Source organism: Nerophis ophidion, linkage group LG19 (assembly GCF_033978795.1).
Source record: "Nerophis ophidion isolate RoL-2023_Sa linkage group LG19, RoL_Noph_v1.0, whole genome shotgun sequence".
Taxonomy (NCBI): Eukaryota; Metazoa; Chordata; class Actinopteri; order Syngnathiformes; family Syngnathidae; genus Nerophis; species Nerophis ophidion.
In genome coordinates this window covers 26,583,852-26,599,331 of record NC_084629.1, presented here as the reverse complement: position 1 = coordinate 26,599,331, position 15,480 = coordinate 26,583,852, and the positions used below count along the sequence as shown (strand labels likewise).

At 38.3% G+C, this 15,480-nt stretch overlaps 1 protein-coding gene across 3 annotated transcripts in view; it reads right to left on the bottom strand.

The window, feature by feature from the left end:
• The window catches only part of med14 (mediator complex subunit 14), a 60,977-nt gene that overhangs the window by 35,931 nt on the left and 9,566 nt on the right, over positions 1–15,480 (bottom strand). For all 3 annotated transcript variants that reach the window (XM_061879693.1, XM_061879691.1, XM_061879692.1), the window contains exons 8-14: positions 13,438–13,570; positions 10,166–10,316; positions 9,986–10,097; positions 7,279–7,404; positions 7,132–7,210; positions 6,829–6,988; positions 6,565–6,762 (exon numbers count right to left, since the gene is read on the bottom strand). In XM_061879693.1, the coding sequence (XP_061735677.1) occupies positions 6,565–6,762; positions 6,829–6,988; positions 7,132–7,210; positions 7,279–7,404; positions 9,986–10,097; positions 10,166–10,316; positions 13,438–13,570 (959 nt within the window). The remainder of the gene's footprint in view (positions 1–6,564; positions 6,763–6,828; positions 6,989–7,131; positions 7,211–7,278; positions 7,405–9,985; positions 10,098–10,165; positions 10,317–13,437; positions 13,571–15,480) is intronic.

Here is a 15,480-nt window from a genome sequence, read left to right as displayed (position 1 = left end):
AACTTGGATTAACAGTGAAAAAGTGTCAGATTTTGAACTGGATGGTTATGACCTTATTAATGTAAATAGACAAAACAAGGGGGGTGGAAGGGTGGCAATCTATGTGGATAACACCTTGAGATTCAAACGTCAGAATGATAAGACAACTGTGGTTGATAACCTACTTGAATGTTTAACGGTTGAAATTTGTATGGAAAAAAGTAGAAATGTCATTATTAGTTGTATACACAGATCGCCAGGTACGAGCATTGCACGTTTTACAGATTGGATGGAATGCCTGTTTTCAAAGAAGAGTAATGTTGATAAAGCTGTCTTCATTTGTGGAGACTTTAATATTGACCTAATAAATCCCAGCAAAAATAATGATATAGTTAATTTAATTGACACAATGTACAGTATAAGTCTATATCCCAAAATCAACAGACCTAGTCGAATTTCATCCCTCTCTGCCAATCTAATCGACAACATATTCACCAATGATAGTGAGAATAAGACTGTAAGTGGGCTGTTGATCAAAGATATCACTGACCACCTCCCAGTTTTTCTTATATTTGATGGTAACTACAGGACAAAAAAATTTGAAAAGCCAACCCAATACAGAAGAACGAGATCAGAGGAATCCATTATTTCATTTAAACATGATTTATTGGAGCAGAATAGGGATGTAATTTATGAAAATGGTGATACAATATATTTTTGAGAATATTTAGGTCATTATATGATAAAAATTGCTCAATAAAAGAATGCATCAGCAAAAGAAAGAATACTAATTGTCCTTGGATCACAAAGGGATTGCAAAATGCTTGCAAAAAGAAAAACACTCTTTACAGGGAATTTATAAGATTGAAAACAAAAGAAGCAGATAATAAATATAAAAAATATAAAAACAAGTTAACTCATATTATGAGGTCAGATAAGAGATTATTATGAGAAATGACTACATGATAATAAAAATAATATCAAAGGCATATGGAATTTATCAAACAGTATTATAAGAAACAGTACCTCTTCAAATAACTATCCAACGTATTTCATGAATGATGGTAAAGAAAATGATAATGTCGAAGATGTGGCTAATGCCTTCAAAACGGTGGGAGAGGGGTTAGTGCGTCTGCCTCACAATACGAAGGTCCTGCAGTCCTGGGTTCAAATCCAGGCTCGGGATCTTTCTGTGTGGAGTTTGCATGTTCTCCCCGTGAATGCGTGGGTTCCCTCCGGGTACTCCGGCTTCCTCCCACTTCCAAAGACATGCACCTGGGGATAGGTTGATTGGCAACACTAAAATTGGCCCTAGTGTGTGAATGTGAGTGTGAATGTTGTCTGTCTATCTGTGTTGGCCCTGCGATGAGGTGGCGACTTGTCCAGGGTGTACCCCGCCTTCCGCCCGATTGTAGCTGAGATAGGCGCCAGCGCCCCCCGCGACCCCGAATGGGAATAAGCGGCAGAAAATGGATGGATGGATGGATGGAAGTATTGGACCCGAACTTGCTGCAAAAATCCCAGATCCACGGAAAACTGGTAAAAATATGGACGGATTGTTGGAGAGAAATCTCAATTCTATGTTTTTAAATGTAGTGGGTGAAGAAGTGTTGGATATTGTAAACAAATGTAAGAACAAAATGTCCACAGACTCCAATGACATTAGTATGGCATTGGTGAAAAATGTCATTACAGGTACTGTATATCAAAACCATTAACATATATCTATAACCTATCATTTCAAACCGGCACATTTCCAAATGAAATTAAAATAGCTAAAGTTATACCTCTGTTTAAAACTGGGACCAAACACCACTTCACAAACTATAGACCCGTCTCTTTACTTCCACAATTCTCTAAAATATTAGAAAAACTATTCAATAACAGTTTAGATGCATTTATAGAAAAAACATAATTTACTCCCTGACTTTCAATATGGATTTAGATCAAACAGATCTACATCAATGGCAACAATTGAAACAATAGAGGACGTCACAAATGCCATAGACAAGAAACAATATGCAATGGGAATATTTATTGATCTAAAAAAAGCATTTAACACAATCAACCATGATATATTAATCAATAAAATGGGAAAGTGTGGAATCAGGGGAGTTGTACTAGACTGGCTTAAAAGTTACTTAAGTAAGAGACAACAGTCTGTGAAGTTGGGGGATTGCTGTTCATCGTGTTTGGACATTGCTTGTGGTGTCCCCCAGGGGTCAGTGTTGGGGCCAAAATTGTTCATCCTGTATATCAATGATATCTGTAGAGTGTATACATTATTGAAATTAGTGTTATTTGCTGATGACACTAATATTTTTTGTTCAAGGGATGACTTAAATCAATTACAGGAAGTCATTATGGAAGAAAGGAGTGAACTAAAAGCTGGGTTTGACAATAATAGATTGTCATTAAACCTGACTGAGACTAAGTTAATGCTGTTTGGAAAGAGGACACGTGAAACAAGGGTACAGATACAAATAGATGGGGTGGATATTGAAAGGGTTTTTGAAATAAAATTCCTCAGAGTTACAATTGACTATCAAATTAACTGGAAACCACATATAAAACATGTACAGTCTAAGCTGTCAAGAAGCATCTCAGTAATAAATAAGGCAAAGCAGGTTCTGGATCACAAATCACTCCACATTCTCTACTGTTCATTAGTTTTACGATACTTAACATACTGTGTGGAAGTCTGGGGGAATAATTATAAAAACTAATTAGACTCAATAACTATACTTCAGAAAAGAGCTGTACGCATCATCAACAAGGTTGGATATCTGCACCATACTCATTCACTATTCTTACAGTCAAGAATATTGAAATTTAATTATATTATTTTGTATCAAACTGCACAAATAATGTATTAAGCCAAAATAAATAAACTCCCAGGAAGCATTCAAAAATTGTTCAGCACACGAGAGGGGGATTATAATTTAAGGGGGAATTTTAATTTCAAAATGCTTAGTTATAGAACGACCATCAAAAGTTTTTGTATTTCAATCTGTGGAGTGAAACTATGGAATGGTTTGAATGTGGAGTTAAAGCAATGTCCAAACATAAACCAGTTTAAAAAGAAGTTTAGGTACGTGGTATTCCAGAGGAACAGAGATGAAGAAGGGCTTTAATATTGGGTTTCTTGTGTTACAGAAGAGTTTGGGGCTGCCCATTGAGGCACTGGTACTGCTGTTTTGGCATGATACCATTTCCATGAGCACTTGTGATAATAGTGTGGCTATGTATGTGTGTAGTGTGAATATGTATGTATATATTTATCATTTATGTGTATACAAGTTCATTAAGATTGTACATAGAGTGAACAGGTAGTTCTAGATTAGAGTAATTTATGATTTAAAGAAAAGCGGTGGGATTAAATAAGTGTATACTTCTCACTTCTTTTCAAATATGTAAGAAAAAAAAAAAAATATATATATATATATATAAAAAATAAAGACAAAGTCCAATGCACATTTGTTTTCGTTTTTTAAATTTTTTATTCTCCATTGTTTTCATTTTGTTATAATGGCTGTTAACGCTATAGCACTGTATTGGATCATTCTTGCTCTTGTTTTTTTTGCATATTTGAAATAGAAATATATAAATCAATCAATCAATATAAATACACATATACTGTGTATATACAGTACATATATATATATATATATATAGCCATGTACATACACACAAACATGTATATATATATATACATATATATGTGTATATATACTGACAGTATATATATATACTATATATATATACGCACGCACGCACGCACGCACGCACGCACGCACACACGCACACACGCACACACGCACACACGCACACACGCACACACGCACACACACACACACACACACACACACACACACACACACACACACACACACACACACACACACACACACACACACACACACACACACAGTGTTTCCCCCAGAATATTTGTTTGTTAAGGTGGTGTCACCCCAGGGGGAAAGGAACATCTTGACGTGAGGTTTACCCCCGTTGTAAATAAATAGTTCTGGTGTTGTCTTTTCTGTTGCCACTATCATCACTGCATACTTGTTAGTTTATCTCTGTTTTTGGGCTCGTGTTGCTTAATCAGTTTGAAGATGAAATATTCCCAAACAGTGACATATGGCTTTGTAATCATCTTTTTCACTCCTAACTTTTGTCACGCGATGAGGCAAGCGATAAACACTTTAGTGAAACAAAAATAAATGTTAAACTGCATGAATACACACATACAGTACATTAAACATGCATTAATAATGTATTTTTATTCGAATCGTGAGGTGGCCAAAGACTGACACCTCTATTGGAGACTAGGGCTGGGCGATATGGACGACAAAATATATCTCGATATATTTTTACTTAAACTCGATATTCGATACATATCTCGATATATTTTCCGGTGAAAATATTTATATAAAGATAATCATTTTTGAGCGAGATTCACTAAATTGAAGTGAATGACAACTTTACCGTAACCGGTCAGAGGCACTTTTATTAACCCAGTTAGTCAGATGGGTATTTTAACAGCACAGAAAATAAACTGTTTAAGTAGTACAGAATTACATAACATAAATAAAATAGAAAAATATTCTTTCTATGTAAAATAAAATAACATAGCTCTGCAAATAATACAAAATGTATCAAACCCAGATAAAAAATACATTTGCCGGCAGGCACTTTTTAATTCCCAGTCGACGATGTAATGGACAGTCACACACAAACGGTTCTGGTCAGCGCCAAGTAAGTGACTTGACTTCATTGTGCGGCTATGATCTTCCTCACTTCGGCATACATTTTTGGCAGCATTTCTCATGCAAAATATGCCCTGCTTGGCAACTGAAGAACAGTTTGGTTTTGGGCTTACATGGTAAACAACTCAAATTAATTTTTCATCCAGACGCATACATGTTTCCAAATGAGGCCAAGTAGACGCGTTGTGGGTTTCCTGGACGTCGCCTACATCGCTAAAAGAAAAATCTAAAGAAGAGAATCCCTCTGCCATCTTCCATTAGTTGTTTTAATATATAAATCACCCGCTTGAATATTACCTCTTTTCTTCCACGACTCTCTCGTTGCCATTTGGCATGCCTATTGTAATTTGCCTTTCTTGGTTTCACAACCCGCCCTATCCTGCCTCTGATTCGCCTGTCCCTAATGTTTTGCCATAATCTAAACCAATCGAGACTCATCATAGTAAACAACCAACCAATCATGGATGTTCTTATACGTGCAAGTACGTCTTGTAAGGAGGAAGGGAAGGGGTTTAGTAGCCCATGGAGTATTGCGAGGGAGTGGGAAGCGGGGGAGAACAAGGAACACAACAAATAAGCGGTGTTTGGTCATTTTAACGCGAAACAAATTATATCGATATTATGATATTTTTCTTAATTTACATCTTGTTTAAAAATACATCGATACATCTTACAAACTCTATATACCGCCCAGCCCGATTGGACACCATTGCCCTATACGGAAAAAATGTGTCAAAGTGGCAGCCTTGCATCCATTTAATTTAATTTAATAAAGAAAATATTTTGGACACCACTTATATAAGTGCTTTATGAATTAATAATGTTACCAGTGGTTAACTTCTTATTACATTTGCATGACAGTTACAGTAAGTGAGTTAAAAATGCTGGTAAAGGTTTTATGATGCTGGGAGTTTGACCCTAGAAGACATTATTTCAGAACATTGTGGAAAACATGGTGTTTGATCTTGGAGGATATTAGTAGAGATGTCCGAAAATATCAGGCTGCCGATATTATCGGCCGATAAATGCTTTAAGATGTAATATCGGAAATTATCGGTATCAGTTTCAAAAAGTAAAATTGATGACTTTTTAAAACGCCGCAGTGTACACAGACGTAGGGAGAAGACCAGAGCGCCAATAAACCTTAAAGGCACTGCCTTTGCATGCCGGCCCAGTCACATAATATCTATGGCTTTTCACACGTACAAGTGAATGCAAGGCATACTAGATCAGCATCCATACATATTACACAGAGGGTGGCCATATGAAAAACTTTAACACTGTTACAAAAATGCGCCACACTGTGAACCCACACCAAACAAGAATGACAAACTCATTGCGGGAGAACATTCGCACTGTAACAACATAAACACAACAGAACAAATACCCAAAGTCCCTTGCAACACTAACTACAATATACACCCTCCCACCTCAACCCCACCCACCTCAACCTCCTCATGCTCTCTCAGGGAGAGCATGTCCCAAATTCCAAGCTGCTGTTTTGAGGCATGTTAAAAAAAATTATGCACTTTGTGACTTCAATAATAAATATGCCAGTGCCATGTTGGCATTTTTTTCCATAACTTGAGTTGATTTATTTTGGAAAACCTTGTTATATTGTTTAATGCATCCAGCGGGGCATCACAACAAAATTAGGCGTAATAATGTGTTAATTCCACAACTGTATATATCGGTATCGGTTGATATCGGAATCGGTTATTTAAAAGTTGGACAATATCTGATTATCAGGAAAAAAGCCATTATCGGACATTTCTAGGTATTAGTTATCTTGTAGAAAAAAACAGCTACTAACTTTTCTCTTGGACACAGTCCGGTGCCCTCGCGTCGTCGACGTGGTGTCCTGAACGAGGTGTTCCAGGTTGGGCTTGAAATGCTGCAAGAGCTGTGCACACATGGGCCCGTCGTCGCCTTCCAGCTGTGTAACAATCAGGAAGGAGTACTTGTACTGCAACGTCGCCGGGTTGCTTGGCACGTCAAGCATTTCCACCACCTAAAGCCACAATGAGGGGACGACGTAAATAAAGACATGAAGCCTCGACTTTGCCCATGAACTCACAATGTAATACTGCGGGAGTCGCGTCAGCTTGATGAAGAGTTTGTGCTTGGACAAGTTGCCCACGGGGTGTGTGGCCGTGTTGGACAGGTGGAGGATGTCGGTGCACACGGTGGGAAGGTGCTTTACCGACTGTCGGCAGCGCTGCTCGCCCAACCAGAATCTGTCCACAGGGGACCGAAAAGGACACCAAGTCAATTTCCACAAGCTCGAACGAGGCGTTACACTCACACCATGCTCGCACTCCATCACTGTGGTGCTGCTGATCCTTTGCACAGCCAACGCCTCCGCTTAGGCGTTACTCACTTGAGTTGTTGAAGCCACGACCCGATGCGTTTCATGTCGTCGTTGACTGTCTTCTCGATTTCGTCCAGCATCGACTGATCTACAGTGAGAGGAATTTTACAACGATGGAAGCCTACGTGAAAACTCATCTGGGCGACGTCCACTCACCTAATCCGTACAGCATGGGCTGCAGCATGCCTGAATGGAGGTCGACAAATATATGTAGGCACTCGGAGCGACCGCACGGCTCCAGTATGGGAATGACGAGTGTGGGTAGAGCGGTTTCGATGAATGCTGAAGTTGAGAGACAGTAGAAGTTATCTTCCCATCGTGCAAATGTCAAGAACATAAATTTGCTGTTTAATTTATCAATGTACGAGTGATGAGCGGTTTACAATTTTTTTTCCACTTTTTGACACCCTTCAGTTGGGTTACCAACCAGAGAGGCGGTACTAAATAACATAGCTTTCGACTGTTTGCCGTGACACTTTGTGCAGCGATAGGACAGGTGTGCAGCCAAATCTTTTTAAGTATCGTTGAGAGTTTGAATAAAGACGCATTTATAAGTTTCCCAGCCCACATTGGAGCTGCACCTTCAGCGTTGGAGTGAAACAGTATGGCATTTCCTCTAAAGCCGCCATTATTCCAGTCATTGATCTGCAGGGTATGAACACCATCTATTCCTGTTGTGTTAAAAGCTATTATTAAAAGTTGCGCAACCCCTTTTTGACACCCTTATGTTGAGTTATAGACAGTAATATGTAGGAATGGGTATCGTTTAGAGCTGCAGCTATCAATTATATTAATATTCAAATTATCTATTGTTTAGTTGGTTCGATTAATCGGATAAAACCTGCTTTATGGCCCCAATGCGCATTTCAGTTAAAATTCCAAATATTTTCTACTTGCTAAAATCTTAATTACCTTCTATTTACCGTTACCTTATTCTACCCTTTATTTACCTTACTTTACTTTCTATTTAGCCATGTCTCCAAGACACTCCTTTTGAACACTCTTTGCACATGAACACTTTAAAAGGCACATATTTGTTGACCTGCAAAGTATGTTTTTGGGGTGGAGGAGTCTGGTCGGGTGCTTATGTTTCTTCAGCGGGAGATAAAAGTGAAGTTTCCATGGACTCACAAAGACTAAAATAACTCATTTAATGGAGACATGGCACAGGATGAAGTTAAAAAGGTTGACATCTTTGAAATCTTTCTTTTGATACCCCCTCGCGGTAAACTTGTCCAAGTGCAAACTGAGGCAGTCTGTCATTGATAAAACGTTCGGCGAATCAAAATTTATGACCAATAAAAATTCAATAAACGGGGACAGAAATTTGATCCGACAAATATAAACAAAACACCAGCGGAAAGCAATAATTGTTTAAATGGAAAAAACCAAGTAAATCGAGCAGTAATAAATAATTAAGAATTAAAATAAATTAAAAAAAAAATATATATATATGTATATATATAGATAGATACACACACACACACATTTTTTTTTTTTTTTTTTTTCCCCTTGGCCTCAGTTTGCACCCCCTCTCCAAGGCCCAGGCTAAGACCGATTTTTTTTAATTTCATTTTAATCTTCTATTCCCCCCCCCCTCCTCCCCTTGTTTACCTGTATCTCATCTTTTTTTGTAAGGGGCGCTGGAAGCCGGCAGACCCGTCAGCAAACCTGTTCTGTCTCCCTGTAATGTTTGTCTGATCTTGAATGGGATTTTGCTGAAAATTGTAATTTTCCTGAAGGAACTCTCCTGACGGAATGAATAAAGTACTATCTAATCTAATCTAACATATATGTAAACATACATGTACATATTATATTAATGTAATGGATATTGGATAGTAAGAGTATGTGAAAGTTCAACCTCTACCTTGTTTATTCCTTGATGACCTTAAAGTTGTAAAATCAATCAGAAATATCAAGCAGCTAAAATGCGGCAAACATCGATAAGTGTGGCGAGAGTGTTTAGCATTTTTTGCATCATGCATTGTAATGAATTCAAATTCTAAAAAAAAATAAAAAATTAGCATGGTGCTTGGACCTTATTTTTAGAATATCCACAAAAATCAGTGAGCTGATTGTGTTATGTGTGACCATATGTGTTGGCTTTTTGCCGCATAACAAAGGAAGGTTTTTGATTGGTTTATATAAGTCACTACAGCGCGCAATTCACGATCATTACCTAATTTACTCACATTGTTCACAAGATGGCAGGAAATTTTCAGCAATCACACAGGCCAGATTCCTTATTTACTTCGTGACATCTCACAGGCCAAATTGAAGATGCCCGCTGGCGGTACTTTGGACACCACTGATTTAGGGCTATGCGCAATTACATTTGTGGATTACTTGGAATCTTACATATGCGCAGATGCAGGAAATACATGAATTCCTATGGGGGTCACATCTCACCAGAACACTGGAACACTACAAATGGAGCTGCACCGGCAAGGTTGGATGTCATCTTTCTGTGTAATAATATCGACACTCACCCTATTGAGATGAAAGCCTTTGTCTCTGTCCGACCGGTATTTTATATGTTTAGAATTGTATTGCCTGGTTCTAAGATTTTGGGTCGATGAGCCACAATATTCCACTAAACTTGGTTCTGTGTAACAAGCACAAGCGAGTAAGAGTCGAATCAATGCTTATGACGCTAGTGTAGCAATTTTGCAAGATTACTGCATGAAAGAGACTGTCGTCATTCCGGTTTCACACCCAATTTTGCAAACACATGAAGGATTCACGATTCTAAACCATAGCAAACTGGACTGTACTACCAGGTGGTAACTCCCACGTCGAACAACCTTTGTGAGGTTTTCCTTGCGGGTTTTCATGGTAAAAAACCAGAGTGAATACATACAGCTGTCGCTGGGATTGTTTCCCTTCAGAATGGCCTTTAATTCCTGTAACTTCTGGTTGGAACGGGCGTGAACGCTGTCAATCAAAAGCTTTTCAACGGACAGGTGGTCGATCTAAAGATGGAGGGAGCCAATCAGGATTAATTAAACTTTTTCTCACACACAAAAGTAATGCAACATACCTTCATTGCTCTCTCCATTAATTTGGAGTCACACGCAGGAAGAGGGGGCTCATGGGAGATCTGCAGCGGCTTCGATCCATCTGATTCGTCGATCTTGATGGTGACTTTATGCACAGAGGCTGTACCTGTTTTTCTGCCTAGGACCTGTTGACTGTAAAAAAAAACAATAACAAAAACATTAACTTCTACAACCACAAAATAAAAGTAACAGTGTGATCAGGGTTTGAGGTTGCAGATACCCATTATCCAAAAGCAATATTGGTCGGTACCAATACAGATGATACACATGTATTAACTGTTAATTTTAAATTCATTTATGGTGAATGCTATAGAAAGTTCAACGCAATATTCAAATTAGATACTTATTCTGTTTTACTACATACAATATTGGATCAAACTAAAAAAAACATATCTATTTTTGTATATTGAATATTGTATTGCAAATTGAAGTAGTCTTTCACGTAAGTCCAATTGTTGCTTTAACCAACGCTATATTTTGTAATTTTCTCATATGCATTAATATTCATGTTTTACACTACATATGTACTGTATGATTTATTAGGCTATGTGGGGGTTATTTTTTTGCTCTAAAACCGACAGTGACTGAAAGCAAGCCCCATGAGGCTATGAGGATGATGGACATTTAACTTATAAATAAACAATATTGAATCAAATTATTATTAATGATTGACCTACCTGTGATTACTTCACATCAAAAATTCCACTTTGAAAAATATTTTTTGTGGAATATTTTGCATATTTTGTGTGTTTGCCATAAAAAATATTTTTCTTTGACAAAAAGGGCAGAAAACAAACAAACAAGAAAACAACATAAAAAAACCTTATCTACATTTAAATAATTATTTTTTTGCAATTAAAGTCTTCCTGCGCGTGGAATTATTCTCGGAATTTGTAAACATTACCAAAATTAAAAATGTTTATTCGTGAAACTGATCAGCGGCCAATCGATTTGCACATCCCTCATTAAAAAAAATTGTTAGCTAATTGGCAATCTCGATACAACTGTAAGTGGGACAGCACGACCAATGTTAGACCGGCCAATAACTGCATGGACAGGGACTGAAAGCAAGCCACATGAGGCTATGAGGATGGACATTTGACTTATAAATAAAGCACAGTTCCATGCCAGTGAATTGAATTGTTGATATTCTACTAACTAATAACCTATTCAGTGGCCTAGTGGTTAGAGTGTCCGCCCTGAGATGGGTAGGTTGGGAGTTCAAACTCCGGCCGAGTCATATCAAAGACTAAAAAAATGGGACCCATTGCCTCCCTGCTTGGCACTCAGCATCAAGAGTTGGAATTGGGGATTAAATCACCATAAATGATTCCCGGGCGCGGCACCGCCACTGCCCACTGCTACCCTCACTTCCAAGGGGGTGATCAAGGAGATGGGTCAAATGCTGAGGACAAATTTCACCATACCTAGTGTGTGTGACAATCATTGGTAATCTAACTTAACTTAACTAAACTCTTTGGGCAGCAAAGTAGCCAAGACTGACTCAATAGTGCCTCTGCTGCCTATGGCCGAAGTACAGCACTCCATCAAGCCAAAACGCAAGCCACAGTGCAGTGTAAAAATACATGCTGACTGAAGTGTCCCCTGGAGCATATGTTGGTTTAGTCGAAAGTTGCGCGATGTCGACGATATCAATGATTTAAATTTGGCCGACGATAGTTTTTGATACTATCGTATCGTGATAATGCATGATGGCACATGATAGCCTTGTCCACAAATTTGACAGCGACAAGCAAAAGAACGCGTCCTCAACGCAATGTAGCATCCTAGCTAGCGGCTAACTTCCCTCCACGGTACAAAGCCACTTCTAAATCAGCAATCCTTGCCTCCATGGCAGCAAATAATGTATGTTTGTTAAAAGTATGATCCTTGAAGGATGAGCAATAGCTAAACATGCTACACCAAGAACTAGAGCTCTTCAATGTAAATAAAAGTGGGTGGATCGATACAAATACCGACAGAAGTGATACCAAGTGTAACTTTATTATTTAGTCGTTACTAAAATGGTTAGATCGATATTTTATTATTATCAAAACACCTTGTTTTTGTTATTCAGAAAAGCCCCTGCACACAGGAGGGCTTTAAGGGCAAAAAAACTAATGATTTCAATCAGAGCTAATTGTAGGACATAATTCATATATTTCATCGATAAATAATGTTACATATCAAACAGAAGATTAATTGCTTATTACATTTTAACACAAGTGTAGATATAACATGTTACAAAAAAAAGTAACCAGATTTTAACAGTAGATTAACAAATAAATTGATATCAGTTTTAAGAAAATTATACAACAGGAAATGACGCAATATGTTACTGCACACGTCAGCAGCAAAATTAGGAGCGTTTGTAACCCTTTTTGAAATGGTTCCATTATCCCCTGCAAAATCACGGCCCACAGGCCAGATCCAGCTCGCAATTTAATTATTTATGGCCACCGACATTTGATTAGTATTAAAATTAGCCCACAGGCCACAGCCGCCTGCTGCTTTTTTGCACGTACCAATACTCCATCAGTGTTGGCGCTAGGAATTTTCAAAATGGGGTCCCATGGACCTAATCAAGTCATAAAAATGGGGTCCCACAGTAAATTTTTGGGGTCCCACTTTTTTGTAACCGTTTTGAAAACAAATGATGAATATGCATTATCCTGTTATATCTCACATTCTAAATTGTGTTTTGGAAAGTTTGTCATAAACATTAATTTTAAAAAATAAAATAAAATAAAACACATTTTTATGCATTCAGTTATAAATATTCATTCACTTTATTCTTTCTTTCAGGGATCTAAACTTTACCGATGCCGGTATTGTTTTCTATATTTTTATTGTAATATTCTCAGAATGTGTTTGTTCTATTTTTGGCCAAAGTAAGACAAAGAAAACAATCTGAAGTTGACTTTATTTTTTAGTTTTAATGCCATGATTTGAAAAGTCCGGCCCACGTGTGCACAGATTTTTCTCCATGCGGCCCCTGAGATAAAAATAAGTTTGACACCCCTGCATTATCATTTCTATACCAAATAATACATAGCGATATATATTGTTATCGCAGGAGGCTGTAATTTATATCTCGATATAGATTTTAGGCCTAATTTAGTCAATGAAGTCAAATTACTATTTTTTTAAATGCAGAAGTCCCCTGACATTTTGTCAGTGGATGTGTGGTGACCCTCCCCTCCTGCACAGTAAAATGCACCCATTCATGCCTGCTCTTGAATTAAAGGCTTACTTCCACACAGTGAGGATGAGGTACTTGGCGGGCATGTATTTCTCCTCCTGCACCAGGTCTCCCCAACGCTCTCTGATGAGCATCAGTGTCTGCGAGTGGAGCACCTCCAGCTGCAGCGAAAGACAGAAGGAGTCTGGAGGCAACGCAGTTAAGGATTTGAGGACTAAGCAGTTGGTTGACGACGGCAATAAAGTATCACGCACGCACACACACACACTCATGCACACACACACTTTGCATCGGCATTCAAAGCATGTTCGCGCATGTGTGTTTTGTCACTGCACTGGTGAACAAATAAATAAATTAGAGAGAGATATTTGTGGCCCACACAAACTGCTCTTTGATGTAATTAGCTCCACTGTGACTGCTGCTGTGGGTGGAAAAGCTGAGATGCCATAATTAGCATTCAATGGTATACTCCATCCATCCATCCATTTTCTACCGCTTATTCCCTTTCGGGGTCACGGGGGGCGCTGGCGCCTATCTCAGCTACAATCGGGCGGAAGGCAGGGTACACCCTGGACAAGTCGCCACCTCATCGCAGGGCCAACACAGATAGACAGACAACATTCATACTCACATTCACACACTAGGGACCATTTAGTGTTGCCAATCAACCTATCCCCAGGTGCATGTCTTTGGAGGTGGGAGGAAGCCGGAGTACCCGGAGGGAACCCACGCATTCACGGGGAGAACATGCAACTCATTCAAACTAAATAGAAGGATTTTTCTCATTTTCTCACTCATTACAAGAAGTAGGCTAATCATGTACATGAACAAGACAGTCGACCCCTCCGAACCATTAAATTAAGCTTGCTATATTTTTGTAAGCCTGAGACATGTACAAATACTGTAAATCAGTGTTTCTTAAACATAGAGCCAGGGCCCATTGTTGGGCCACAAAAAATACCTGTTTCACTGCTGTGGTCCGTATTCAGTTGTGATACATTTTTCCACCACTCCTTAGCTTTAATGAAAATCTTAAATAAACATGGTGCTTATGTCATAGAGAAGTTTCTTAAGCACAAAAAATATGACTAAAGTGGTAAGCTGTGTTTTCATTTGCGCACTAATCTTGACGGTTTTGTTAAGAAACATATTTATTGTTTTTTATTTTAGCACAACATAATAGCACAAAAATACATTTTTTGTCAGTTATTTATGAGTCACTTCTTATGCAGTATATTTGAATATTACCTATTTTCGAATCAGCTTGACCCAAGCCTGAAGTTTATGTGTTAATAAATAATATTTCTTGTGATTGACCCATTGATTCGTATCATTTGAGAAGGCTCTAAACTGTAAGTAGGATATATAAAATCATCGAATATGATTAAAATCTAGAGTAAGATTATTAATTCAAAGTTACAATTTTGAGTGGGCCTGAGGTCAAAAAGGTTAAGAACCCCTGCCGTAAATTACAATTTCCTATAGTCATGTGGGGACTACAAAAGAACAACCACCCTTTCCCCCCGCCCACTGGTTTCTAATTATCAGCAGGTAAAAAACATTAGCATTAACATCTGTGGCTGTAGGCAACCTCTTGATGTATTTTGTTATTACCTCTACCAGATGTCACCAGCTGTATTTAAAGTATGCAGCATTCAGAAGCTTCATCTGCCTTTAAATGCGCTTGGAAATATTGGTGTCATAATCATACTTGTACATTTGCCGTACTGTTTACAGTTAACTCATCTATGTTTATTATAACATTGCTCTGTTTGTGCTGTGTTGTGCAACATATTTGTTAACAAGTGACCAGGGGCCTCCGGCGTCCGCCCTTTTTACATGGCACAGTAGTTCTATCAGGACTGACATTGACGTGGAAATGTGCGTTGTCGCACGCCAACCTCATGCTTCACGTACGCACATTTCTACAGGCTTTGGATAATTTGCCGACACACAGAGGTGGTCATTGGGGCTTTGCCAACATTTCATTTTAACAATGTAAAAAGGTCGAAGCAAGGACACAAAATTAACTTTTTCGGCATCACTTTTAATTCTTCATATTCATATTTGTAAGAACGTCTATAAACATATGTA